Source organism: Stegostoma tigrinum, chromosome 16, assembly GCF_030684315.1.
Source record: "Stegostoma tigrinum isolate sSteTig4 chromosome 16, sSteTig4.hap1, whole genome shotgun sequence".
In the NCBI taxonomy this organism is placed as follows: Eukaryota; Metazoa; Chordata; class Chondrichthyes; order Orectolobiformes; family Stegostomatidae; genus Stegostoma; species Stegostoma tigrinum.
Window position 1 is genome coordinate 23766069 of NC_081369.1, and position 26894 is coordinate 23792962.

General features: G+C 39.1%; 1 protein-coding gene across 5 annotated transcripts in view; it reads right to left on the minus strand.

Annotated features, from left to right (window-relative positions):
* Positions 1 to 11127: 11127 nt before the first annotated feature.
* Positions 11128 to 26894, minus strand: part of fto (FTO alpha-ketoglutarate dependent dioxygenase) — a 422038-nt gene continuing 406271 nt past the window's right edge. For 3 of the 5 annotated variants that reach the window (XM_059651657.1, XM_059651658.1, XM_048546996.2), the window contains one exon: positions 11128 to 11765. In XM_059651657.1, coding sequence (XP_059507640.1) covers positions 11746 to 11765 — 20 coding nt within the window. In that variant the 3' untranslated portion in view covers positions 11128 to 11745. The remainder of the gene's footprint in view (positions 11766 to 26894) is intronic. The other 2 variants (XM_048546995.2, XM_048546994.2) reach the window with 2 other exon arrangements.

Sequence of the window (26894 nt, forward strand, 5' to 3'; positions counted from 1 at the left end):
AGATTGAATTTTCCTGATCCTGTGATAACAGGCTTGGAGGTGGGTGGAATGGTTGGATTGTGCTGTGAAATGGAAGGCGGTGTGTTGGAGGGAAGGGTAAGCCATATCAGTACAGCTTCCTGAAGCATTCCGTCCACAGGAAAGCTTTCCCTGGGAGGCCTCTGAAGGTGGCCTTACAGGCAGTGACCTGCCTTAGCAGAACCCACCAATGTGATTGACAAGGCATCAGGGCTCCTAGCTCCTGCATGGACCAGGAGCAATGAGAGGCCACTGACATCCTTAAAAGGAAAGCCAGTGCAGATGCAGCCAATTAGAGGGCTGCCTCAGGGGAGTCTTCTCTCCCAGATTCACTGCCAGCTAATGTAGGCTGAAGACTTGTGTTTGGTCCTAACATCAATGGTCTGAAGCCTATAGTAAAATCTAGCCATTGTAGCTCTAGCATTGAATGTTACTGGAGAATTTTCTGCACATAGCAACTTTTATCTTTTCCTTGTTTTTGACTTTTTTAAGATGAGGCTCAGAAATTGCTGACGTACGATGCTTGAAATGTAATGAACCGGAAGTGAGTACTTACACAAATTCTCTATAATATTAGTAGCATTTGCCTTTAGCATTTCCTGCAGTCAGTTGGTAACTATAAGTTCTTTTAATTTTTATACTAGACTGTGCTGAATTGGGAGAAGCTCACTTGCCATAGTCTACAACTACATTATTACAATTGTCAAAGCAACTTTCAATAGTAAATGTAAGTAATAAAAAGATTACTCATGTTCTATTACAAGCCAATCACACTCTGACCCTCAGCTGTAGGCTAAGGAAGAAAACAGCAACACATTTTTCTTTGCAACTTGATTGGAATGACTCTCCAATCTCGGATATGTGCACACATTTAAATACATGCATTTTAATAAGGGACTTGCACATCAGTTAATGAGCTGAAATGATTTTAAATTTAAGTGGGAGAAATATTCTAAGTAAACTAAGTAGACTATTTGTATGTATCAATGAACATTTACATGTAGACATTTGCTAAAATGTTGTTTAATTTGCATAACTTAATACTCGCTCTAAAAAACAGTACTCATCCAAAAGCCTTGCTCATAATTTCTGTAATGTTATTCAGTTTTATAGATAGTCCTTGACACTTTGTAGAATTTGATACAAGTTTATATTTATTAAAGCTGTATAGTTTGCTGAAATGAGACATGCGTAAAACCTCATCAATAGGAATCTATTGGAACTATTACAGACACTACTTTGATAATGTTACATAGTCAAAGTGCTCCTGATTGTGAGAGGACATAAAGCTGACAGTGCAGTTCAGAGGACTGTCTTGCTTTTTGTAGATGTGCTCCGTTTACTTACAATTTTTGTGTGCTTTAAGTGAATGAAGGCTGCTACCTAATCTTCATGCATCCAAGAGCAAATTTCTCTCTCCGAAGGACTGAATTTTAACATTTTTTTTTCATTTTTATTGCACTATTTTCCTTTTGTTCCTTTTTTTAACATTTCCTATTTTTATAATTACCCTATCCCTCTTTTCTGCTGGTACTGAGCACTATTGTGAGCAAAAGACCAACACAGTTTACTCTCACTATGCAAACTTTAACAAGATCTATTGTGACTAACTGGTGATCTTCAGCAGCCTTTTGGATTTAATTCCATTGCTGAAAGCTTCAAATATGATGTACTTCATTACAAATTATAATCAATTCTCTGAGCATCTTGGGTCTTATTTAGTTGATAGTTGAAGTGCAATGAACAAAATCTAGAATGAAAGTATTGGAGAAATCAAAGTTTTGAATCTTTATCAGTTATTCAACAAGATTAGAAACACTGTCTTGGGAATCGAAAAGCAAAACCTTGCAGGACATTGTTACTGAAGTTAATTCATAAGTAATCCTCTGCTTCTTCTCTATGATTAAAAACCTAACACGCTGGTCAATGATTAATCAGTGATGCCACTCTGTGAGTTCGCATGTTGGAGTGTACTTTAATGAAGTTATTCGTGCCATGTTTAATTTTAAATTAGCTTCTGGCTGGCAGAGACATCAAATCAGCCCCCTACCCCAACTTTCACCACATATATTGTGATCATGAGTTAGTTAACAGGCAGTGGGAATAGTGGGAAAGGCAGAAGAGAACAGTTACAGTAGCATCCCATCACATGTCAAACCGCATGAGGGCTCTTGTGACTCAGTGACAGTGTCCCTGCCCCTGGCAGGCACCTTGGGATCAAGACCCACCTGCTCTGGAGGTATGTAATAACATCGCTGAGCAATTTGATTAGAAAATATCTATCTGAAGAGGTCGATTAGAAATATGTATTAAATGGCAAGAAGCGCCCCAATCTATGACTGTCACCCATTATGTAATCAAAAAAGCACGTCCACACTCTTATAATATGGTGATTGGTCACAGGCAAACTGCAAGCATTCAGTTCCGTTAACACAGACCCTTGCCCTGACTCTGCAGCAATAGTTTTCTGCAGTTCAGATGTTCTTCATGCTTTTATCTTTTACTGCAACTGATCTTGATAAAGCTGCTATGTTGCTTTTCCATCCTGTCAGTCAGAAAACAGGATGGACAGGATTAAAGTAGGAGAAGCATAGCTGAAAATGTTTATTTTGAAGAGGATTTGATACTATTGAGGTTTCTCTGAAATGTCAACTCTGTGTTTTGTGGAAAAAAATTCTTCTTTGCAAACAAGAAAATAGAATAAAAATATGATTTGACTTAATACCGTAAGCTATTACCATCTCAAATTTCCAGACATACAAAAGCACTGTTTCCAGAAATCAGCCTTGCTTTATAACTTTTACTAGTTAGGCATTCCTTCACATATTCAATTTTTTTTTATTTACAGATTTTTTAAAACAAGAATACGTGGTCAAAAGCATTTTTAGAATTTCACAACTTTTCCTTGAATAAATGCAAGCAGGCTCAGCCGGAATTGATAGTTGTAAATCAGACTTCAGTAAGCTATCAGTAAGGTTGTTACATTTCTGTGTTTGTTAGTAAAGCTTTTGATCATTGTGTTTGAGATTCTCTGTAAGGCCACAACTTTCTTCAACCAACATTTTCTGTTCTTTGTCTGATCTCTTCCTCCTGACACTCTTCAAATTGTTTGTCATGGCATTGTCATATCCTGCCAGTGTTATTCCTGTTCTTGATTTGAACAATTAATTCCCCAAGCCTCGATCTTGTTCAGAACGATGTTTGGTATTCAACCGATACTTTCTCCATGTCTGCCAAACATCCAGGGATATTCATGATATAATGAGGAAGATAGTGGATTAAGATAGGACTTGGAAGGCATCAGTAAAATGCAAAGCACTCATGCTCATAAATCTTAAGAAAGAGCTTTCATTTATATAAAGCTTATCATAACCTCAAGACCTTATAATGGCTAATGGGCAATGAAACACTAGTGACACAGTAACTGTTGTAATGTGTAGGAGTAGGGCAGGTAATCTGAAAACACTGCCAGATCCTGTAATTAGATAATTGACCATATGATCAGTGTTAGTTATAAATAATCACTTGGAACTACAGAAGTTAAACATTGCAAAAAGCAAACAGGATGTCAAAGCTTTTCATCTTGCACCAATTGGGATTATGATGTAAGAAATAAACTTGAAAAGAAAGGGAGAGAGAGGACAAGTGGAGAAAAATAGCTCAAAATATTTATTTTGAAACTGATTTCCTATCAAGATTTCATTGAATTGTCAAATCCATGTTTAACAGGAATAACATTCTTCTTTGTAATAAAAAATCTCCAATAAGAATATGATTTGTCTGAATTTTTAAAGCTAACACCACCTTAAATTTCCACATGCAGTCTGTACAGCATGAGAATAGGCTGCTGATTGGTTAGCCAAGGTTGGCACAGAAATGCACAAACAGATAATCACTAATTACAAGAAACTCCTCTGCTCTTGTTCAAATAAATGCCATGAAAACAATTTAAAGGGGTATCAGTTTGAAGTTTCACCTGAAAATCAACAGCTACCACAGTGCAGCACAGATGTGTGAGCATAGATATTGTGCTCAATTCTATAGAGTTAAGTTTGAACTAGAATCTTTTGACGCACAAAGTCAACAGTTCTTGCTCTACGTCCACGCAGGCATAAAAATCAGCATAAAACTAAAGACAAGCATTAATAATTATTTACAGTGAGATGGAGACTTATTGTAATGGGGTGTATGGTGAGGGGGAGCAGAAATGGTTCCCTGGGGGCCTTGGCTTACCTTTCTTTATCCCAGAGATAATGATGCCAGTTATAGCATCACAGAGTCATACAGCGTGGAAACAGGCCCTTCAGTCCAACTAGTCCATGCCAACCATATTCCCAATCTAAACTAGTCCCACTTGCTTGTATTTGGCCTAAATCCCTCCAAAACTTTCCTATTCATGCACTTTTTCAAATCTCTTTTAAATGTTTCAACTGTACCCGCATCCATTACATCCACTGGCAGTTCATTCCACGTATTCAAAATACAAAGCTGGGTAGCTTTTGCATGGGACCAATCAACAGGAGAAGACCTGGCATGGCAGGAAGTAAAAGGGAGGTGGTGGGACGGTGATCAAAAGAGTACAAGTAAGGGTTGACATGAGGCTGGAAGATGATGGGGCATGAGTACTTCTCCAGGTCCCACAAAAATCTTAAGATCTAAGGAAACAACGACATTTTCTGAGCTGCTCCTGATATAATTTCCTAGACAGTCACCTGTTTTCACACCAAGAAGCTGAAAGTTAAAAGTATTAACCATGTATACCTAGTCCAAGAACAGATCTATATGGCCACATACCACATTATTTTGTCAAAAAAATTTAACGTAAGCAAGAAATCATTCCTGACACTGTACTCAAATAGGTGTACGACATAGAAAAACACAGAATAGATGAAGATTCAGTGCACTGAAAGCCAGAGGTCTGTTAATGAGTGCACCAGATACGATCAATCAAATAAATTATTCAACTCACAAATAATATCTCTCTGCAAAACATGATTTAGCACTCCCATTGTTTTCTTCCCAATAACAGAGCAGCTGCTTTTTGATTCCTGAATTGAAAATGGCAGCCCAAGAAGGCATGAGAAAACTTAACTGATGTCACTTGCTACTTGAGTCATCGGGACATTTAGCAGATTGTTTTGCACTGCTGGTAGTCTGCTAGATAGAACCTTCTTTAAAAAATGTAAGTGTTCATCTTTCAATCATGAATGAATTTTTGAAAATAAGTATCACCGATTTCACATACAGATGAAGAGTTTTTTTCTCTTTGGAAGTCTTTATCAAAAGGCAGTGGAAGCAAAGTCTTGAGATATTTTTAAGGCAGTGGAAGACAGATTCTTGACAAGCAAAATGGATAAAGCTTATTGGGGAAGGGCATGAATATGGAGTTAAGCTTGCAATCAATACAGCCCTGATATTATTAAACTTCAGAGAGGGCTCACGGGGCAAAATGACCTACTCCTGCGTTTAATTTGTATGCTTGTATTTTGGCATGTATGTAAATTGGAAAATCTGAAGGAAATTGATTAGGAACTGTCGGGGAATGCAAACTGTATCATGATCTAAGACCATCACAAAAGGAAGTATAATTTTTTTTTGTAAAGCCATGAAAGAATGGTGGCAGAATTTCAACAAAACTTCTGAGGTGTTTTTATTCCATTTCAATTCTTTTACATTAAATGTGTATTGTCTTTATAAAAACAATGTCAACTCCAGTTAGGAGCATGTTTGGCAACAGGGTTACAAGTTTGTTATCCCATCATTTAGCCAAATTTCTGTTGGTGCATGATATGTAACTTGTAGAATAATATTTAAGATTATTAATTCATCAACTGATGAAGATGTCCTCTAGACAACGCTGCAAGGCTTACACCCACATATTGTCCTCTGTAGGTATGAAAGGAACATCATCCAAAAACATTGCAAGACATTGACTGTTATCTCTCCCTTTCCCTTGCAGGACAAGGTGGCAAATGGCATGAAGCAGTTGTAGAAAACTGGTGGTGACAAGCACAGATCATTAATCTCCTATCTCAAGGAGGAGATAGTGCTAAGGATTACTGGTGAAACGGTCAGTGAATAAATGGAAATTTGTAATGCAGAATCCTTTAGAATAACAAAACGTTCCTGCATCATGCACTTTCTGAAATCTCATTTCAAACTCATTTGTGATCCCAGTGATATATAAGCTGCAGATGGCATAAGCTTCGATCTATTTGCTGTATAGTTGCTGTTTGATAGCACTATCAGTGAAATGTTCCAACACTTTTTTGCTGATGGAGATTATATTGATAATATAGTAATTGAACAGAATAGATTTGCCTTTGTGGGCAAGATAAACCTGGGCAATTTTTCCCAGTGTTGGATAGGTGCCAGCATTGTAGCCATACTGAAACAGTCTGGATAAGTGCTCAGTTAGTTTTGGAGCATAAGTCCTCAGTGCCACAACTAGGATGTTGTCAGGAGCTCCTCAGCTGTTTCCTGCTTTCATGTGGTGTGAATTGTATTGCCTGAACACTAGTATCACTGATGGGAAACACAGAGGAGAATGAGATGAAGCATACATTTCAATTATTGATTGAAAGTGGTTGCAATTGTTTTAGCCTTGTCTTTTGCTATAAAATGCTGGGTTCCCTAATCATTGAGCACAGTGATGTTTTTGGAGCCTCCTCGTCTGGTCATAATTAAACTGTTCACCACTATTCATAACTATAGGATGGCAGGACAACAGAGCTTTTTTATGATCCATTGATTATAAGATTGCTTAGCTCTGTTAATAGTATGTTACTTCCTCTATTGAGCATGAATGTTATCACCACCAGATTGTTATTTCTTTTTTGAGTATGCTTACTACTGTTCCTGGCATTATTTTCTACACACTCCTTTGAATCAGTGTTTATTCCTCAGTTTGTTGGTTTTCTTTGAAATTATTTATGCATGGGATGTGAGTGTCATTTGCCCAACCAGGATTTATTGCCCATCCATTGCTTTTGAGAAGGTTATGGTGAACCTTTTATGTATACCATCTACTATTGGTACACCCACATGCGGCTAATAAGGAAGTTCCATGTTTTTGACCTAGTTAAAGTGAAACAACGGCGATATAGTTCAAAGTCAGGATAATGTATAATTTTGAAAGGAACTAGCAAGTTCAACTTGATGGTACAGGATACCCAGGGCATCTCCATCCTGGCTGTGTACTACTGTATCATCACTTCTGGTGCTCAGGTACAGACATGTGGAACATTGTGTAAGAGATCACATTTCCCTTTTGAACTATAAAGTGGAATAGAGATCGGATACACTGTTATGCAGCTAAAATACCAAGAGTTTTGCAACTTGAGAGAAGCAAGTAGTGCACATTTTAGTGATGCAAGACAGTGTTGCTTTTTGAGCAGTGTGGGGAATATTTTGAGACAGAGTGGCACTCGGAGTCTTTGAGTAAGGAAAGACTGCCTGATGTCAGTCCTCAAATTGGATGAGCTGCCATTTGTCACAGGCTCATAAGTGCAGCGCAGTCGGAAACCTCCAGAACCCACTAACAGAAAACATCTCTCTCACCCTTCTCTCACTGCAATTCAAAATACAGAAAAATCGAGAAACTTATAAGGAACTCTAATACAAGAAGAAACCTAGGTCCACCAGATCGACTATCAAACTGAGGAATGGTCAGCATTTTGTAGACAATGTTGCTAATATCAAAGTTAACAGAGAATTAACTTAATTACCCCTAAAATCTGGGCTCAAGAATGTCATTTGCCCTGTTTATATTTTTGCACCGATAATACGTGTCAGACTGTCCATCTTTTGTTTGTTTTATTAAGAGTTTACAGGGGTATAGTTTAATTCACATTGTACTTGAATAGTAATATTTTCTTTACTTGGTCATATGTTCAACTAAAATGTGTTACAATGGACAGTTAATTTCTGTTATGAATGAATCTGGTATGAATGCCTTTGTCCTAAATAGCAGTCAGTCAGGTAAAACTGGTCATCTTGATGGTCTGATTTGGTTTTGACATTTTTGATGACTTCTGGAATAATGGGATTTGACGCTTGGTTAATTTGCAACAATGGATATAATTGTATCAACTGGCCCAATTTTGGCACAAGTTCACAGATATCAGTGAAAAAGACTTCGCAGAATTAACAAGACTTTGTGTACTTTTTCCTTCCTAGAACCTAAGTCAATGTCAGGTAGTCTGTTTGGTTTTATTTTGCGTCACATTGGCTGTAGCAATTTGATATAATGGCGTGTTTTTCTAGACAGGTAGGAGTCAACCACCTTGCTATGGGCCTGAAGTCACACTTTGGCCATATTAGATAAAGATGGCAGATCTCCCTTCCAGAGAAATCATTCTAAAGTGTACAACTGAATTTAAATTATTTCAGCTGCTATGGTGTGAGATTTCAACTTATGTCTTTAGATTACTAGTTGAATAACATTACCACTATATTGGTTCCTGAGTTGAAGAGCTAAGGAAGAACACATTCTAAGGAAAAAGAACCTTCATTGACCTAATTTTCACAGTCATTAGCTAGATAGTTGTTCTGTATGGTGGAGAATATTATAGAGTGGGTTCTGCATATGGTCAGTATTCAGGTGCAAGGGTATCACAGCCAATAGAGAGGAATGAAGAGAGCATCGTTTTGAGCTTGCCCTGGTATGAAGTCACACTACTAATGATGACTCAGGTAATGGCTTTGATTTGTGCACAGGAAAAGACAGAGAGATACACCTTAAAATATCCGTGATAGCAGGCCTTCCAGAAAGCCTGATTTATTTGTGCCTTCTTGTCTTTTGTCACCATTCAAATCTGTTTTAATATCTCCTAATTTGGTGTCTGACATTATACTTTCTGACATTATACTTTCAATTCCCAAGTCAAAATAATTTATGTTAATGATGAATAACAGTAAACTCAAGAATGGAGTCCTGTAGAACATCATTTCCCACCACTTACCAAGCTGAATGATAACCCTTAACCTTTGCTCTTTGTTTTCAGTTTTGTCATCCATCCTTTTGTTTGTTTCTTGGTTCTGGATGTTCTAAGCTTACTCGTAAATTTGTTCTTATAAATATATTGAGAATTTTGCTACCCTTTGCACAACGAAAACCTACTCCTGCTATCATTATTTGTTATGCCATAACAAAGTCAGAAATGATAAATCATTTTATAAAGTCAGAATTTATTGTGTTATAAATATTTTTGCTTTATGCTTAAGTTACAGCATCCCTTCCACAAATTCAGCTGAAGGATCACATCTCTACATCCACTTGATAATTAAGCACTAGATAGAGCACCATTTAATCAACATCATGTTTCATGGAGGCTTATCTGAGATTTGGCAATGTGGTTTCTCACCAAAAATAAGCCTTGTGTTCTCTTCCTTAAGGTTAGTACCAAACTGAAAAAAAAAGAACAAATAATATGGCAAAGGTTGTGATAAACCAGAGAGCTGAGGAAGTTTTAACAGCCAATAAAAGATGACCAAAAACAATAATAAAAATGGAGGCAAATTAGCAAGTAATATAAAAACAGACAGTAAGACCTTCCTTAAATATATAAAAAGGAACAGAGGGACCAAAGTGAACAACAACCCCTTGGAGAACAATACTATGGAAATAATAGTTGGGAACCAGGAAATGGCAAAAGAGTGGAATAAAAAGTTTTCATCAGTCTTCATTTGAGGACATTAATAGCATTCCAAAAATGCTACATAATCAAGGTGCAAAAGGGGATAGCAGCAAATAAACACAATAACTAATCCTTAAGAAAAAGTACTCCGGGAGCTAAGAGTGCTGGATCTGATAAGTTACATCCAAGGATTTTAAAGAATATAGCCACAGAAACAGAGAATATATCATTAGTAATCTCCCAAGAATGTTTAGATTCAGGGAAGTTTCAGAAGATTGGAAAATTGGCAATGTAATACCCTTGGCATCCTTATTCAAAAAGGGAGGGAGACAAAAGTCAGGTAGCTGTAGGCTAGTTAGCTTAACTTTTGTCATTGGTAAAATTTTACACTCTATTACAAAGTATGCAATAGTACAGATTTAGAAATACATAACAAAATAAAGCAGAGTCAGCATGGCTTCAAAAGAGGAAATCCTTCCTGCCAAATTTCTTAGAGTTACTTGTGGAGGTAATATGTAAGATAGATAAACGGGCACTAGTCAATGTAATATATTTGGATTTCCATAAAGTATTTGATAAGGTACTGCAGACAAGGCTACTTAATAAGAAAAGAATCCAGAGCCTTGAGGGTTCACTCACTACTAGAAAAGTGAGAGTGGGATAGGGAAAGTATATTCAGAATGCAACCTGTGGAGTGTCATAACAGGTTACTGCTGAGATAACAACTATTTACAATATATATTAATGACTTGGATGACAGGAGTGAATGTACTACCATCCAATTTGAGGACAGCACAAAAATGGGTGAGAAGGCAAGCTTTGAGAATGACTCAAAGAGTCTACAAAGGGAAAAATAAGTGGGTAAAATGTTGGGAGATGGAATACAATGTGGGAAGATGCGAAATTATGCAAATTGACAGGAATAGCAGAAGCGCTGAGTATTAATTAAATTGGGAAAGGCAACAGAAAGCTCCAACACAGTGGGATTTGGGATTCTTGTGAATGATTCAGAATGCTAGCAACCAAGTTCACCCTGTAATAGAAAAGGCAAATGGATAGTTGGCCTTTACTTCAAACAGAATAGAGTATAAAAATAGACAGGTCTTGCTAAAACTATACAAGGCACTAGTCAGACCTGGAATACAATGAACAGTTTTGGTCCTCTTATTTATGGAAAGATATATCATCAATGAAGGCAGTCCAGAGAAGTTTCACTAGATTGATTCTAGGAATGGAGGAATTTTCTTTTGAGGAAAGATTGAGTAAGTTGAGCTTGTTAGAATTTAGAAGAGTGCTAAGAAAACTATAAGTTTCTCAAATGGTTGACAGAGTCGATGCAGAATGGTTGTTTCCTCTTGTGGGAGATCTAAGACCAGAAGGCATAATCTCAGAGTGAGGGAACACCTATTTAGGACAGTGATGCAGAGGATTTAATGCTCTTAGAGGGTTGTGAATCTCTGAAATTATTTTAAACAGAGCACTGTCAAGGTTAGGTTGTTAAGTATGTTCAAAGCTGAGACAGACTGTTTTTTAATTAGTAAAAGAATTATGGTTATAGGGATAGGGCAGGAAAATGGAGTTGAGGATTATCAGATTAGCCTTTGATCTCACTGAATTGTGCAGCAGGTTCAATGGGCTGAATGGCCTACTTCTACTCCTATGTCTTATGTTCTTATAGTCTAAATACACTGTGTCTATGCTGGACTTTTTCATATTCAAATCGACAATGCAGTTATATCAGGGATGCCTTCTACTCATGGTCCAGGAAGGCATTAACAAATTATTAGACCATGGATAGTACCTGATAACAGTTGTTGAACAAAATTTAGGAATCCATTCAGTTACATTTGGATAAACAGGCGTTGTCCCAGAAATGGAAATTCAGGTACATCATTTGGTTCAGATTAAAATAAATGTTGAGGTCACCTAAAATTAATTGTTAAAATCCATTTTTAACCAATAACCAAACAGACAATTTGTCTCTTTATGTCAAACTTTTATTAAAGTGAAAATGTTGATCCGAAGAAGCCAGTAAAAATCTGGATAGACAGGATTATCTCAGCCAAAAAATTGGAAAGATGTTTGAAAATCAGCTCTCATCATCTCCATCTGTAACAAATCCAGAGACACATAATAAGGAATAATTCACAGATAGTCATACATCATCCATGATAGAAGACCTCATAGGAAGAAAAAAGGAACACAGGAGCATATCTTTCAAAATTGTCTGAACTGCAGACTTTCCTCGACTAGTTATTTCTTTTAAGCAGATCACTGGAATAACAATGTTTACATGTCAAAAACTTGCATTTGTATCCCATCTTAAAGCAGAAAGGTGTGCCAAGGTACTTTATATACTTTTTTCCTTCAAATCCCATTTGAAGAGGTCCAAATAGTCATAGCAGGTATGGTAACAATGTCCCATTGATAAAGTATCTTGGCATGGTATTAAAGTGCTGACCTAACATTTTTGCTACACATACCTTTATGTGAGATGTGTAGAAATTATAAAGAAACTCATTAGCTAAACTTTGAGCAGGAATTTGTGATCAAAATTTGATCTACTCTATTCATTTCTTTCTAAACTGTCTGGTCAAACAGAGGTATCCCCAACCTACAAAATTACTATAATTGCATAAAATGGATGTATGGCTGAGAGCAGGGTCTTGATCCACAGCATAGTATATCCCATCAGTATACTGGGCAAATCTCTATAATATAAATAATCGTCTACCTTATAACATCTGAACCAGTACAATGGTCCAACATTAGCTCTACTGATACATATTGGAACTACGCCTAACATCCTGCCTAAACATATCTTTATTTCCTCCTTTTGGAATCTCCAACAAACACAAAAATAAAGTTTTGCTCAATAACAGAAGTGCAAAAAGCATCTTATCTTTACGACACTACACAACAGTTCAGATTTAACATCAAATTGATAACTTCTAGAATATTTGACAATATTGCTCAAGATGTGTGCAGTGGCAGGTGTTCAGTGACCTTTATCTATATACACTCTATCTCATTAATACTGATGTAAATTTTAATTATTGCAAAATAAATAAGCCGTGATCTTGAATGCAAAATGATTATTAATAATTAGACAATATAAAATGAAATTTTAGTCTTCAGTACACTATTTTGAAAATCAGCAGCAACAAAAAATTTGACACAAACAACAATCACCAAAAATTCTGCGGCATAAAAGAAGCTTAATTATTTTCGTGCACTTGCTGTCAGATCAGATTATTATAGGTAGTTGATACGTAGAATGGCAGGAAACATGAAAATATCTGTTTAGAGTACCTTGCTGCTAAAGAAGTTTCCAAAGATAGAATCTGTTATTTCTAGATTACAGGTAGAAACACTTATATAATTCAACAGTGTCTGGTTGTGGTCCAATAAAGCTACCCTAATCCAAATCATTGTGGAATGAGTTATGCGACAATTCACTGAGTCCACGACTCACAATCTTTAAGACTAAGAAATGTTAAATCAAATCAAGTTCATATATTGAGGATGGTACATGACAGAAATTCTCTGTTATTTCATAGCAATGTATTGCAGCAAAACAGGTGAAATGGAGTACTACTAAATTGTGGTACAGCACTTTGAATAAAAGGGCAAATAGATGCAGAATTGCAAAATTTAAAAATGCAGCATGGAAGCATCAATAAGATCTTTATTTTTGTATAAAGTACAATACTTAGGAAATTACTGGTAAGTTCCATCATATACTTGATGCACAACAAATACTCAATAAGCATAGGAACAGTAATTATAAATGTGTCATTAAAAGTATGTATGTGTATTGATGTTACCACTTATAAAAAGAAACTTCCATGAATAATGCATCTTTAGTATTGAGAAGGTGCTTCAAACATCACATGTTAAGTAGCGAGAGAATTGTTTCAGAAGGTATCATGAACAAGTTTATTCTATGCTATTTTAAACCTCCATCACTGTGCTTCCCCCACACATCTCCACACTACGCCCCATATTTGCTACATGTCTCAGCGTGTTTGGGGAAGCAATTACCCAGAACATGAAGAATCTAACACATTCAAACTGGACAGCCTGCCAATATAATAAAAAAACGGTCAAAGCAGTTATTGATGGTTCTGCTGCAAACTGCCACCACCACATTTACTGAGCACCGCATAACAAATTCTACTAAGGATACCTAGAGGTCAAAAGTCACAATTGCACCAATTCTACCAGAAAATATTATGACAAATAATTTAAAAATTTTGTTTTGATAATCTTTTGGCCAGTGTCATTGTTTCCTAGTGAACTAGGGGGAAGAGAAAGAAAGAATGAAAATGCCGAGTCGATGTGAGGTACTGATTCATCTGAAGTTTGATGATCTTGGGCTATATGCAAACACTTTATTTCTTCTAAACACCACTGAGTGCATTTTTATTAGCTAAAGTGTCAGAGACTACTTGATCCCAAATTCATACTAAATAAAAATGGACAATTTCAAGGTTAGTTCAGCACAATTGTGAATTCAGAGTTACAACTCAAGATGCACTTAATTATGGAGGCAACCTTGAATCTAAGTATCAATACTTATCAGCCAAACACCTTCATTGCTGTTCCCATTCAATATGTTGATAGACTATTGCTGTCATGAAAAGAAAAAGGTTTTTTTTATCCAAATAAAGAATTCCAGAAAATCTCTTAATGGTTGTAGTTCACCGACTGTGGCACCAAACAGATTTCACAGGTTAGAGCTCATAATTTCTGTTTGCTATACAAAGACATTTTAGAAATAAAAATGTACACAGTGTGCTTGGAATTACTGCCCTTCCTTTGTATTGCACTTTGCTGAGGTTGCTCTACAGGTGCCAGAAGCATCTCGCTCATCTGCCTATTCCTACAGTATCAGTTTGCATGATTATACTCAACTGCAGAGAGGGTCCTAGGCAAACGCGATTATGTCATTAGCCAAGGGACAAAGATGCACTGTCTCTTTGAAAGCAATGGTAGTGATCCAAGACATGACTCTGCTGCTTTCCCCTTCCCAACTATAGAAAACTAGGCTTTCTGGTAGCGCCTAACTGCTGCCATAGCTGTTATCACTTATTAAAAATAGAATGGGGAAAGTACACAGAATCTTCTGTTTTGCAGAGCCTGCGAATAGACCATATGGCGTTTTTGTATCACAAAAAACAATAGGGAAACTACTACGCTAAATTTAAAAGGCCATTTAAATGGTAGCAGTCACTTTCCAGTGCTTCACCCAAAAACAATTACCAATAAGTGGGCTTCAATAGTAAGGGCTGGCAAAATATTCAATCATCAGAGCTTAAAATCCTGTCCTTATCCAACATCTATCGGCATAATCCCCCTTGGTGCTCCCACCCAATTTTGACCAGAGTAGGAAACTGGTTAATTTTCTTAGTCTAATAGATCATGATTAATAATAAGATATCCTCTTAATATAATTAACAATGAGGTCAATTATAGCAAGCAGATTGCTGTTGCAGCTAATTCAGTCATTTCCTTATTTATAATACTAAGTGATTTAATGCTTTAGTTAATGCAAATATGATTATTATGTTGCAATTGCTAGGAAGTGCTGTTTAAATTCAACATTGTTGAACTTCAACATGACCCCAACACCTCTGTCAGAATGTACAATGATTTGTATCCATTTTAAATCTGGCTGAATGATGGTTTGAAACACACAGTAGGTCAGTTAGTATCTACTGTAAGCACAACTGTGTTAACACTTCAAGCGTACAGAGGTATTATATACACTTGAAATGTTAATCTGTTATCTCCACAGCTGCTGACTAACCAGCTGTTTCAAATATTTTCTGTTTGTTTTAGACATTCAACATTTTCAGTTTTTCTTAATTGAGTGAATATTTAGGTTAGTGATAATAATCCTAATGACTCAATAATAAGAAATTAAAACAGTGCCCACATGTTTGTTTACTGAAACAAGCAGATGCTGACATTTGATTAAGCCATAAGTCACTTGGTTCTTACAAATTACTTAAGGACCATGCATAAAAATATCATATGAAACCAAAAATAAATATGATTTTCCAAAGCCAGTAGTTCCAATTATATATTAACTATTGTAACTAATTTATATTGAAACCAGGCATACAAAGAATACAACCCAAGCAAAATTTATGCCCTGTAGACTATACTTGTATTTTTACTAGGGTTAGTGATTAGCTTCCTACTACAGTCAGAATGAACTTGTAGCGCTGGAGGTTAAACTAAACTGCACCTGGCTGAACCAGCTAAAAGCACCGTCAGTGTGAAAAGGTTTCAATTGTTTTCTTGCTCAAAGCTAACATGAATCTGACAAGCAGTAAAAAAAATGTGAAGATGCCAAGAACTGCAGGATAGTCTGAACTGAAACAGGCACCAAGGTCAGCCCAACTAGGGTCTATTTTGCAAAGACATCCCATATGATTCAAGACATCAAAAGTCATTGCAGTCTTTCATGAGCAAACATCTTGGTGACCTCTTTTATTAGTAAAATATATGAACCTTGACCCGATGCAAAAATTCAATATTTTCCCCAAATATTTAAAAAATTTAGTCAGCATCCGTAGTGGAGTCAGAGAGTCTGCTAGATGTAATTTGACATCTGAATTATTTTGAGGCCAATATGGAAAGCTATTCAGAGTCTTATTTGAAGATGTGTCAATCAAGATATCACTTATGCTGCACAGAAGTACTTCGAAGATCTCCACACTGGTGATATCCTTCAGACAACTGCAGATAAGGTGAAGAAAACCTTTGATGAATCTGTCACATTTTAATGCTAAGAGGCTGTGATAAGAAAGATATTTCAATACCCTCTCGCCTTTCCTTTTAGCACCGACTGTTTCAAAATTCATCGAGTCCGATAGCCTCAAAACCTGTAACAATGTGTAAAAGGTCTCATTTTCTTTTGCGCAGCATTGATTAAGATTTTAAATTATGTTGTTAAATCAAAATGGCAGGCCTATCCTCAATGATGAGAAATTAAAGCTCTGCTCACATGTTTGCTTGTTGAAACAAGTGGCCTTTGCTGACTTTGGTGTGTGCAGGGGCCAGCTATATTAAGCACCCTTTCATCCATTTTAGATGAGATCCAGATGATTGAATTATGTGTGATTGTCAGCAAGATGTAGCATGAAATAAAAATGCTGGTGCCAATTCCTTTTGATTAAAATCTATTCTATGAATCTGAAGTTTGAACTTTACATTTTGTTTCTCTGCCGTAATTTCCTTGCATAATGAAACCACACAGACATTAATAAAATTACAGAGTAGAATACGTTGATACAGGAAAATATGACCCATTCAGGTTCAGAGGCTTGTGATCTGCAGGCGAGTTATTTTGCTAATCCAGTAATCTCCGTACCGGACTTAGGTGTGAGGGATTTCCTTGAAAATAAAACATTTTATTTCAAATGCAAATTTCCCTAGTCTAGTCCTTCTGAAATATATCACTTCAACACAGTAATGAACTTAGACACAGCCCATAATTCTGATCTATCCCCCTTCTCCATTTGTTGTGGGAGAAAAAGGGATCTTTAATTAACTTCAGCATTTGAATAGGCACACAGTTTTCATCACGGGTAATTGCCTTTGATTGCCTTCCTAATTTACTGTTGCTATTGTAATATTGCTTGGCATATTCACCAGCTTTAAGCCTGTGACCTTCTCTGGTTTGCAGCATTTTGCATTAGGCATCGGAGTGGGTTCAGCCTTCATAAAAATTAATAAACTTATCAATTCAAAGGCCAAGGAAATTGCTGGAGAGTATAAACTGGATAAATACAGAGGACCTGCCTTGCAATAGCACCGAGCAAGAATGTAATATTTAGCTACACCTTAACAACAATAATACAGTGGGCAGCTGAAACAACCATGCAAGCCATTAGCTGATCTTCTTTAATAAGTTAATTACCATAGTTTGTAGCACTAATTATGTATTTAAACGCCTGTCTCACTCGTAAGCAAGGGATTAATTTATAAACACACTAGCTGCATAGCCATTTAGAGATGCTGCTTTGCTAGTTCTGGAGATATTTTGCCATTCATGAAAGAAGTCTTGAGAGAAAACACTAATTTTAAAAGGCTGTGTGAGAATAGACATGTCTATTCAAAATCATTAAAGCCCCTACAGCATAAAGTTGTCATTGTCAATGGCTGCTGTAGTGTTGCTCCCGGAAGAATTTACAAAGATTTCAGCATAAAAAAAACATGGCATGTGATTGCAATTTAAATTGCAGAACCACCCAGTAGAAAATGCATACTTATTAAATCATTAATTGACTGACAGGTGGGTTTTAAACAAAATTCAAATCAATATGCCAAACAGGCCAACAAAAGACATGAATGTCAATGATTTACAGCTTCATCTATCTGATTTGCCTGTCCAGAGGGATCAACCAACCACAAAGCAAGGATTGTGTCAGGTGATTGTTGCCTACAATTTACTGAGGGTCACTTAATGAAGTACAAGCTCTTATAATATAACTCTGTTAATTTTTACAGGTAACTGTGATGCTCCCAAACCGGACCCTACATTTATGTAATGATCCCAGGTCAAATCATGTTACAATTTGGTTCCGGACAAATACTTTTTCTTTCTAAAGTTTGCAGAAGATGAGATCCAGGGCCTTACTAAAACAATAGAGCCACAAGATTCCAAGGTTTTGAACAAACAGCAATACTTTATAAATTCATCTGTCAAGGAGAAGTGGATCAAGCAGCTGAAATGGACTCTACGGCTATGCCTTCAGATCTGTATGGCCACATACTACCAGTTACCGTAAGCATTGCCACTCCAAAAAATGGAGAAGGTATTTGATGTCCTTACCTCATCTCCACTATGGAGGAGGAGACATTTGGACCTCAGATTATGAGATGAACAACTGCTACCTGCATTTGGACAATTTTCTCATGGTAATCTCAACAAGTTGAGTGTGTGGGGGAAAAACACAGCAGATACTGTGGATAAATGTGAAGTTATGTACTTCAGTGTGAAAAACAGAAAAAAAAATTATTTAAGTTGTGATAAGTTGGGGAAATGTAGGCATACAAAGGTGTCCTTGTACACTAGTCAATGACAGTAAACAGGCAGGTGCAGCACGTAATTGAAAAGGCAAATTTTAGGTTGGCTTTAACTGCAGAGGATTTCAGTATAGAAGTAGGGATGTCTTACTGCAGTTATACAGGGCCTTGGTAAGACCACACCTGGGGTATTATGTACGGTTTTGGTCTTCCTAACTATGAAAAGATACAGCTGCCATAGCAGGAGTGCAGCAAAGGTTCACCAGGCTGATACTGAGGATAACGGGACTATTGTATGAGGAGAGATTGGTTTGATTGGGCTTCTATTCATGAGAGTTGAGAAGGGTGAAAAGGGATATAATTGAAACATAAAATACCAACAAAGTGAGACAGACTAGATGCAGGGAGGATGTTTTCCCTAGTTGGACGGTCTAGAACCACAGTCACAGTCTCAGGATATGGAATTGACATTTAGGATTTAGATGAGGCAACATTTCTTGACTCACAGGATGGTTAACCTGTGAAACTTACGACAAGAGAGTGTAGAGGCCAGATCACTGAGTATACTCAAGAAAGAGATTGATACATTTTTGGATTTTAAAGACATCAAGGGGTATATACAGAAAGTGGGAGCCATGTTCCCATTGAATGAAGGAGTATGCTTGAAGCACTGAACATCTTCCTCCTGCTCCTAGTTTCTAAGTTTCTAATTTCTGATGGTGACAGTGTCTCCAATGCCCTCCTCCCAGTGATACCAGTGCTCCAGGAAGCTGTGACAACAGAAAAGGTCCTTCCATAGGGCTAGAGAATCTCTCAGTGCCTGGGCTGGCATGTCTCCTGGCAAGTGAGGATACCCACCAAGATCACCTAAGTGAATGGGATACCAGGGTTAATAGTGTGCTTCCTGCTGGCAGCAAGAAGGAACACTATAGAACAGTACCTGGAAAAAAAATTCCTTGTCAGGCCATCAAGAATGAATGAGAAACAAAATGTTATCTTGTTCATCTTCTATTTATTAAACATTTGAGACATTCTATGATTTTTAAATGTTTATGCCAGAACTGCAGACTATCTTACATCAATAGAAACTGCAATGCCATGCCACTTGCAAATGAAAATCAAAGGCCTGCCAAGGTCCATGCATGGTGTTGAGCCTTATGGCTGTTTTAAATGTGTGTTTCATTCAGCTGGCAGAAGTCAGATGGCACCTGCATAGTAACGTTTGGTATAAGTTTGCAAAGCCATAGTTGCAATTTCTCATAATCTGGGCTACCTCAACTCTGTAGTACCCTGTCTCTGCTTGCCATCATGGTCATGTGCAACCTCATGTTCCTGTTCTGGGTCACTGCTCGACCCATCATTTGAGATGTATGGGCTCCTTCATGTCCTCATCCATAAGTCCTTTTCTCCTCCCTCCTGTTAACATGGTGCAGTGCAAAGCCTACGATGACAATCAAAGATTCAGGAGCTTGTGCATACTGAAAAGAACCAGAAGATCTGTCAAGGCCACTAAATCTTAAGCAGACCTATGGTTCTCACTATGGTTTCCCTAGTGGAATTATGTCAGGCACCATACATTTTTTCCACTTGACATAAATTATTTCCTTTAATAGATAAACCTTGTTTTCCATGAATCAGTAATCAAGGTGAGATGGGACTAGAACAGATATTGCACCTCGGAGTGCCTGAGAATACTCACAGGGAACCACACACATAGCTGCAACAAACACTAATGATGATCACCGAAAATCTGGCATTTCAAGTCATGAAAACTTTCTGGTTCACAAAAACTCTGGCCTGTCTCCCTCGCTGTTTTAATGGGCAGTGTACAATCAATGTCCCCTTATATTTTAAGAAAGCCTGAAATAGTCCCAAAGCCTCTTGTTCAGCTTGACTCCCATTGTCAGTGGTGCATTTTATGAAAACGTCCACTCTCCTGAACCATTTGTTCATTGTCAGTTTGATACAGTAGTGAGTTGAAGATTGTAAAATGCTGCAAAGGTGCTGCTGATCCCTGAAATGATCCTGAGGCATGGTAGTTTAGGACCACTCCTATCTTCAGTGCCATAGGTATTGAATGACCATCCAGCAGTGGAACATATCTTCCCAGCAATCATGTTGCAGACCGTGTTAGCATGTCCCAGGAGAGATCCTACACTTCTGGAGTTTGATCAGTTGGAGATAAATGGAGCAGTGCCTGTTCACCCTGTATTCTCCTTGCTATGTTCCCCTCACTGACCTCTGTCCCTTGAACATCACAACAATATTCTTGTTGCTGGCTCTTTAGTGATTGCTGCCCCTGGCCTTCTTTTTTTTCTTCCTCACTTGGAGAAGTCTCCACTAGGCTGGACTATTCCCAAGGCACCTTTGGCTTCCTTTGCTGTAACCAGCCCTGTAATTACTCATTCTTAGTCTTTGGCCTCTTTTCCCAGTCAGACCCTCACAGCTGGCTCCTTTACTGACTCAACAGCTAACCTGTCCAATAGTAATCACATATTCTAGAAAATCATTAATGCTGTAACACAGCATCTCTGTTGAATGCAATTTATTTTTAAAAATGCAAAATTACAATGGTTTATACTGAACAGAATGTAACTTTACCTGTGTGTTTGCTAAGTGATGTAGTTGAACAGTTGCTGCAATAACCAAATTTGATTTTATGTGGCCTGCAAATAGTAGGCTTTTTCCAATCAAGTCTGCAACTGGGCACAAAGCTTACGATGTCAAAGCAAGATGCCCTGAGGGCGCAGTGTTTCCAGAACTCTGAATTGAAAGCTACCTGAACACATTTTCACGGACACAAACACACCTGAAAGCCACATTTCAAAAACAGACGTAAACAAAGGGCAGCAATAGCCTCTGATTCCCACATACCTGCATACTTCTCAGGTGCTGTGTTTTACAATGGCACTATAGCTTGTCATCAGAACAAATTACTTGTCATATCTGTTGATAATATCTGAATATTCGACCTGACAACTTATTTCACTTTCTCAACCCTGACACACAACACAAATCTGTCTTCTCTAAGTACAGAAGATGTAAGGTGGAGTCTTTGGCCAATAAAGCAAGTTTATTTCAGGCAGCCTTGGATTGGACTTTGGGGTCAAGCAATAAACAGAGCCGCAGAGGGTTGATTTTGTTCCTTTACAGCAAGCTCAGCCAAGCAATAGCTCTATAAGCTGGACGTGGTTTAAGGGGATTTTGAGTGCTCATAAAGCTGCAAGATGTGTTCAGAATTGTAAAACTACTAACTGATCATTCATTTCAGTTGGTACTTGGTTTTCGAATATCACTGAAATTCTATATCAAGAAAAAATTCACATATAGTAGATGATTACAAATTGTGGCTTCCAACATTTTATGGGAACAGTGCTGAAGTGTAAATCATGCATTTAATAAATTTTATCACCACCATCCAATTGGCAGGGTTACCACTGCAGTGATGCTTTTCTCTTTCCAAAAAAGCATTGTGCAAAAAGAAAATGTTATGTAAAAAGGATTTAAACTGGACAAAGAAATAAAACATTGCAAACCAATGAGTTACTCTTTTCTAGCTGTTAATACAAGGCATTAGCGAGACCACCCCTGAGTATTTCAAAAAGTTCTGGTTCCCTTACTTGAGGAAGGATGTAGTTACACTAGAGGCAGTTCAGAGGAGCTTCACTAGATTGATTCCAGAGATGAGGGGTTTGTTTTATGAAGACCATTCTAGAGTTTAGAAGAATGAGAGAAGATCTAATTCAGGTTATTAAAGGCGTTGACAAAGTAAACATAGAGCAGATGTTTCCCCTCGTGGGACAGTCAAGAATGAGAGGTCATGGTTTTAGGATAAGGGGTAACAGATTTAAAACAGAGGTGGGGAAGAATTAGTTCTCTTAAAGGGTTGTGAATCTATAGAATTCACCACCCCACAGTGTAGTGGATGCTGGGACACTGAATAAATATTAGGAGGTGGTAGACTGACTTTTAATTAATAATGGATCGAAGGGTTTTAGAGTGTGTGTAGGAAATCGGAGTTGAGGCTGAGATGAGACCAGCCATGATCTTACTGAAAGGCTCCAGGGTCTGAATCGTCTACTCCTGCCTCTAGTTCTTATGCTTTTATATTGTAATATAAACAATTGCTTAATGAAATTACTGTGGAAATTAATTTAGACATTTCTAAAGCAGTGTATGGACATCAGGCACAATTGCTCTGCCCAGCAATCACAGTGCTACAGTGACAGAAACACTAAAGATGGAAATTGGTCCAGGGATTTCCCAGTCAATGGGCAAGATATTCGTAGCACATCTTATTGGTGTTTTTTTTCCCACAACTGGCAATTATGCAAATTTTATCAGTGATAATGGTAGTCAGAATCAGTGAGAACTCGGATATACATCTCCAGCTGGCTTCTCATAGATCCAAAATGTCATTGACTGCACACGTGGCAATCTGTGCAACCACCAAAACATATTTCTGCTGATATACACACGATTATGAGGAGCTGCCTTGATGATTTCATCTTGCAGTTGCCCAAGTTTCATAACCAAATTGAACCTGGAAGCAGAATAGGATGGGGCTGCTGGAGGAGAAGGGATACTGCAAGTTAACAGTTGCAGATGACATTTATCCGAAACAAATGACAATAGAATTTCATTTGGCTAATGATGTGTATCTAAACAAGTCCTCGGGTACTAGTGCATTTCAGGGGTCTAGCAATCAAGAACAGGAAAGATGGGCAATAGTACGAACGAATTACATCTGTATTCTATTAAAGAACAGAAATAAAGATTTCTTTCAAAAACCCATGTGCATTTCCTTATGAAGCTCCAAAATTTTATTTTTTTCCTATCATTCTTACTAGGTGCTCCAATCCCTGGTCTGAGTGCTGAGGGCTTCTTGTCTGATGAGCTCTGAATTGTGGACCACTTGGGGGCTTCACCAAGTACCGTTCTGCCTACATAAGTGGTGTCTGATTGTGAGACAGTACAGGTGCTGGCTAGGAGGAGGAGCAGACAACAGGTGAGAAGTAGAGAGCTTTTCACAACAGTACATAGCTAAATATGTGATTGTGCTCACCTTTCCTGATCTGCATTGAATGCTGGATGCTTCAAAGTGCTCCTGCTTGTTGACATCCTTGGCCTCAGGTTGTGGAAGGATTTGGCCTTTTCCTCCCATTTGGGAATGGACATAACTCAATTTACCTAACTGTCTGATTCAGGTTAAAAAAATATACACACCAGGTTTTTTAACTAATAAGGAAATAGTAACGTATTGCAATCAAATTGTTTTTAACTAAAAGCAAGGCAAAGAAACAACAATTGCTAAATTATATGTCTATAAAGTAAATTCTACCCATTTTTAAAACTCCCATACACATACAAACAGACTCTCTGATACAAACAGACAAGACAGGGCACAAACACTATGGGTGGGGAAGGAATAAAAAGTCAATTAAACAGAGTTCTGGCACCAATTCAGATCACAGATATCAATGAGTTGCTTTCTTTCAAATTTCTTCTGATGCTTTTCAATTCTTTGCAAATGATGTGAGCTTGTGGATACATCCATTCGTCATCTTTTCATTCACTGTTGAAGATTCACCCTTGTGTTCCTGTGAATGAAGTTATTCCTCTTTCCTTTCAACGGGCGATTTCCAGAGAGAACAATTTACAGAGAAAGGTGATGGAGAGCAGCTAGCTACGACGGATTTTCTGTTACTTCTCCATACAGTTGACAGAGAGAGAAAAAACTGCATGCTTTCTCTTTGCAGGCGATATGTTTCTGCTTTATTGTTCATCCCCAAGACTATATTTGTACAGGAACCAATCAAGTAGTTGTTGCTATGCTGAGCCCACAGTAACTGGTCCCAATAGAAAAGCCATTCAAAGGCAGCCTCTGGGCAAAACTGCCCTGAATACACACAGGGCGTGCCATACTTCCTGGAATGCTCCCTTACTTATTGAATAAGACAATACTATAGATACAACTCTGAATGCATATCAGCTATTTTAAAACTACAAACATCTTCATAAATAGTCTCAGAGATAATGGGAACTGCAGATGCTGGAGAATTCCAAGATAATAAAGTGTGAGGCTGGATGAACACAGCAGGCCAAGCAGCATCTCAGGAGCACAAAAGCTGACGTTTCGGGCCTAGACCCTTCATCAGAGAGGGGGATGGGGAGAGGGAACTGGAATAAATAGGGAGAGAGGGGGAGGCGGACCGAAGATGGAGAGTAAAGAAGATAGGTGGAGAGAGTATAGCTGGGGAGGTAGGGAGGGGATAGGTCAGTCCAGGGAAGACGGACAGGTCAAGGAGGTGGGATGAGGTTAGTAGGTAGCTGGGGGTGCGGCTTGGGGTGGGAGGAAGGGATGGGTGAGAGGAAGAACAGGTTAGGGAGGCGGAGACAGGTTGGACTGGTTTTGGGATGCAGTGGGTGGGGGGGAAGAGCTGGGCTGGTTGTGTGGTGCAGTGGGGGGAGGGGACGAACTAGGCTGGTTTAGGGATGCAGTAGGGGAAGAGGAGATTTTGAAACTGGTGAAGTCCACATTGATACCATTGGGCTGCAGGGTTCCCAAGCGGAATATGAGTTGCTGTTCCTGCAACCTTCGGGTGGCATCATTGTGGCAGTGCAGGAGGCCCATGATGGACATGTCATCTAGAGAATGGGAGGGGGAGTGGAAATGGTTTGCGACTGGGAGGTGCAGTTGTTTGTTGCGAACTGAGCGGAGGTGTTCTGCAAAGCGGTCCCCAAGCCTCCGCTTGGTTTCCCCAATGTAGAGGAAGCCGCACCGGGTACAGTGGATGCAGTATACCACATTGGCAGATGTGCAGGTGAACCTCTGCTTAATGTGGAATGTCATCTTGGGGCCTGGGATAGGGGTGAGGGAGGAGGTGTGGGGACAAGTGTAGCATTTCCTGCGGTTGCAGGGGAAGGTGCCGGGTGTGGTGGGGTTGGAGGGCAGTGTGGAGCGAACAAGGGAGTCACGGAGAGAGTGGTCTCTCCGGAAAGCAGACAGGGGAGGGGATGGAAAAATGTCTTGGGTGGTGGGGTCGGATTGTAAATGGCGGAAATGTCGGAGGATGATGCGTTGTATCCGGAGGTTGGTAGGGTGGTGTGTGAGAACAAGGGGGATCCTCTTAGGGCGGTTGTGGCGGGGGCGGGGTGTGAGGGATGTGTTGCGGGAAATACGGGAGACGCGGTCAAGGGCGTTCTCGACCACTGTGGGGGGAAAGTTGCGGTCCTGAAAGAACTTGGACATCTGGGATGTGCGGGAGTGGAATGTCTTATCGTGGGAGCAGATGCGGCAGAGGCAGAGGAATTGGGAATAGGGGATGGAATTTTTGCGGGAGGGTGGGTGGGAGGAGGTGTATTCTAGGTAGCTGTGGGAGTCGGTGGGCTTGAAATGGACATCAGTTACAAGCTGGTTGCCTGAGATGGAGACTGAGAGGTCCAGGAAGGTGAGGGATGTGCTGGAGATGGCCCAGGTGAACTGAAGATTGGGGTGGAAGGCGTTGGTGAAATGGATAAACTGTTCGAGCTCCTCTGGGGAGCAAGAGGCGGCGCCGATACAGTCATCAATGTACCGGAGGAAGAGGTGGGGTTTGGGGCCTGTGTAGGTGCGGAAGAGGGACTGTTCCACGTAACCTACAAAGAGGCAGGCATAGCTGGGGCCCATGCGGGTGCCCATGGCCACCCCCTTAGTCTGTAGGAAGTGGGAGGAGTCAAAAGAGAAGTTGTTGAGTGTGAGGACGCGTTCAGCTAGGCGGATGAGAGTGTCGGTGGAGGGGGACTAGTCGGGCCTGCGGGATAGGAAGAGGGGGACTGGTCGGTCCTGTCCCGCAGGCCCGACCAGTCCCCCTCCACCGACACTCTCATCCGCCTAGCTGAACTCGTCCTCACACTCAACAACTTCTCTTTTGACTCCTCCCACTTCCTACAGACTAAGGGGGTGGCCATAGGCACCCACATGGGCCCCAGCTATGCCTGCCTCTTTGTAGGTTACGTGGAACAGTCCCTCTTCCGCACCTACACAGGCCCCAAACCCCACCTCTTCCTCCGGTACATTGATGACTGTATCGGCGCCGCCTCTTGCTCCCCAGAGGAGCTCGAACAGTTCATCCACTTCACCAACGCCTTCCACCCCAACCTTCAGTTCACCTGGGCCATCTCCAGCACATCCCTCACCTTCCTGGACCTCTCAGT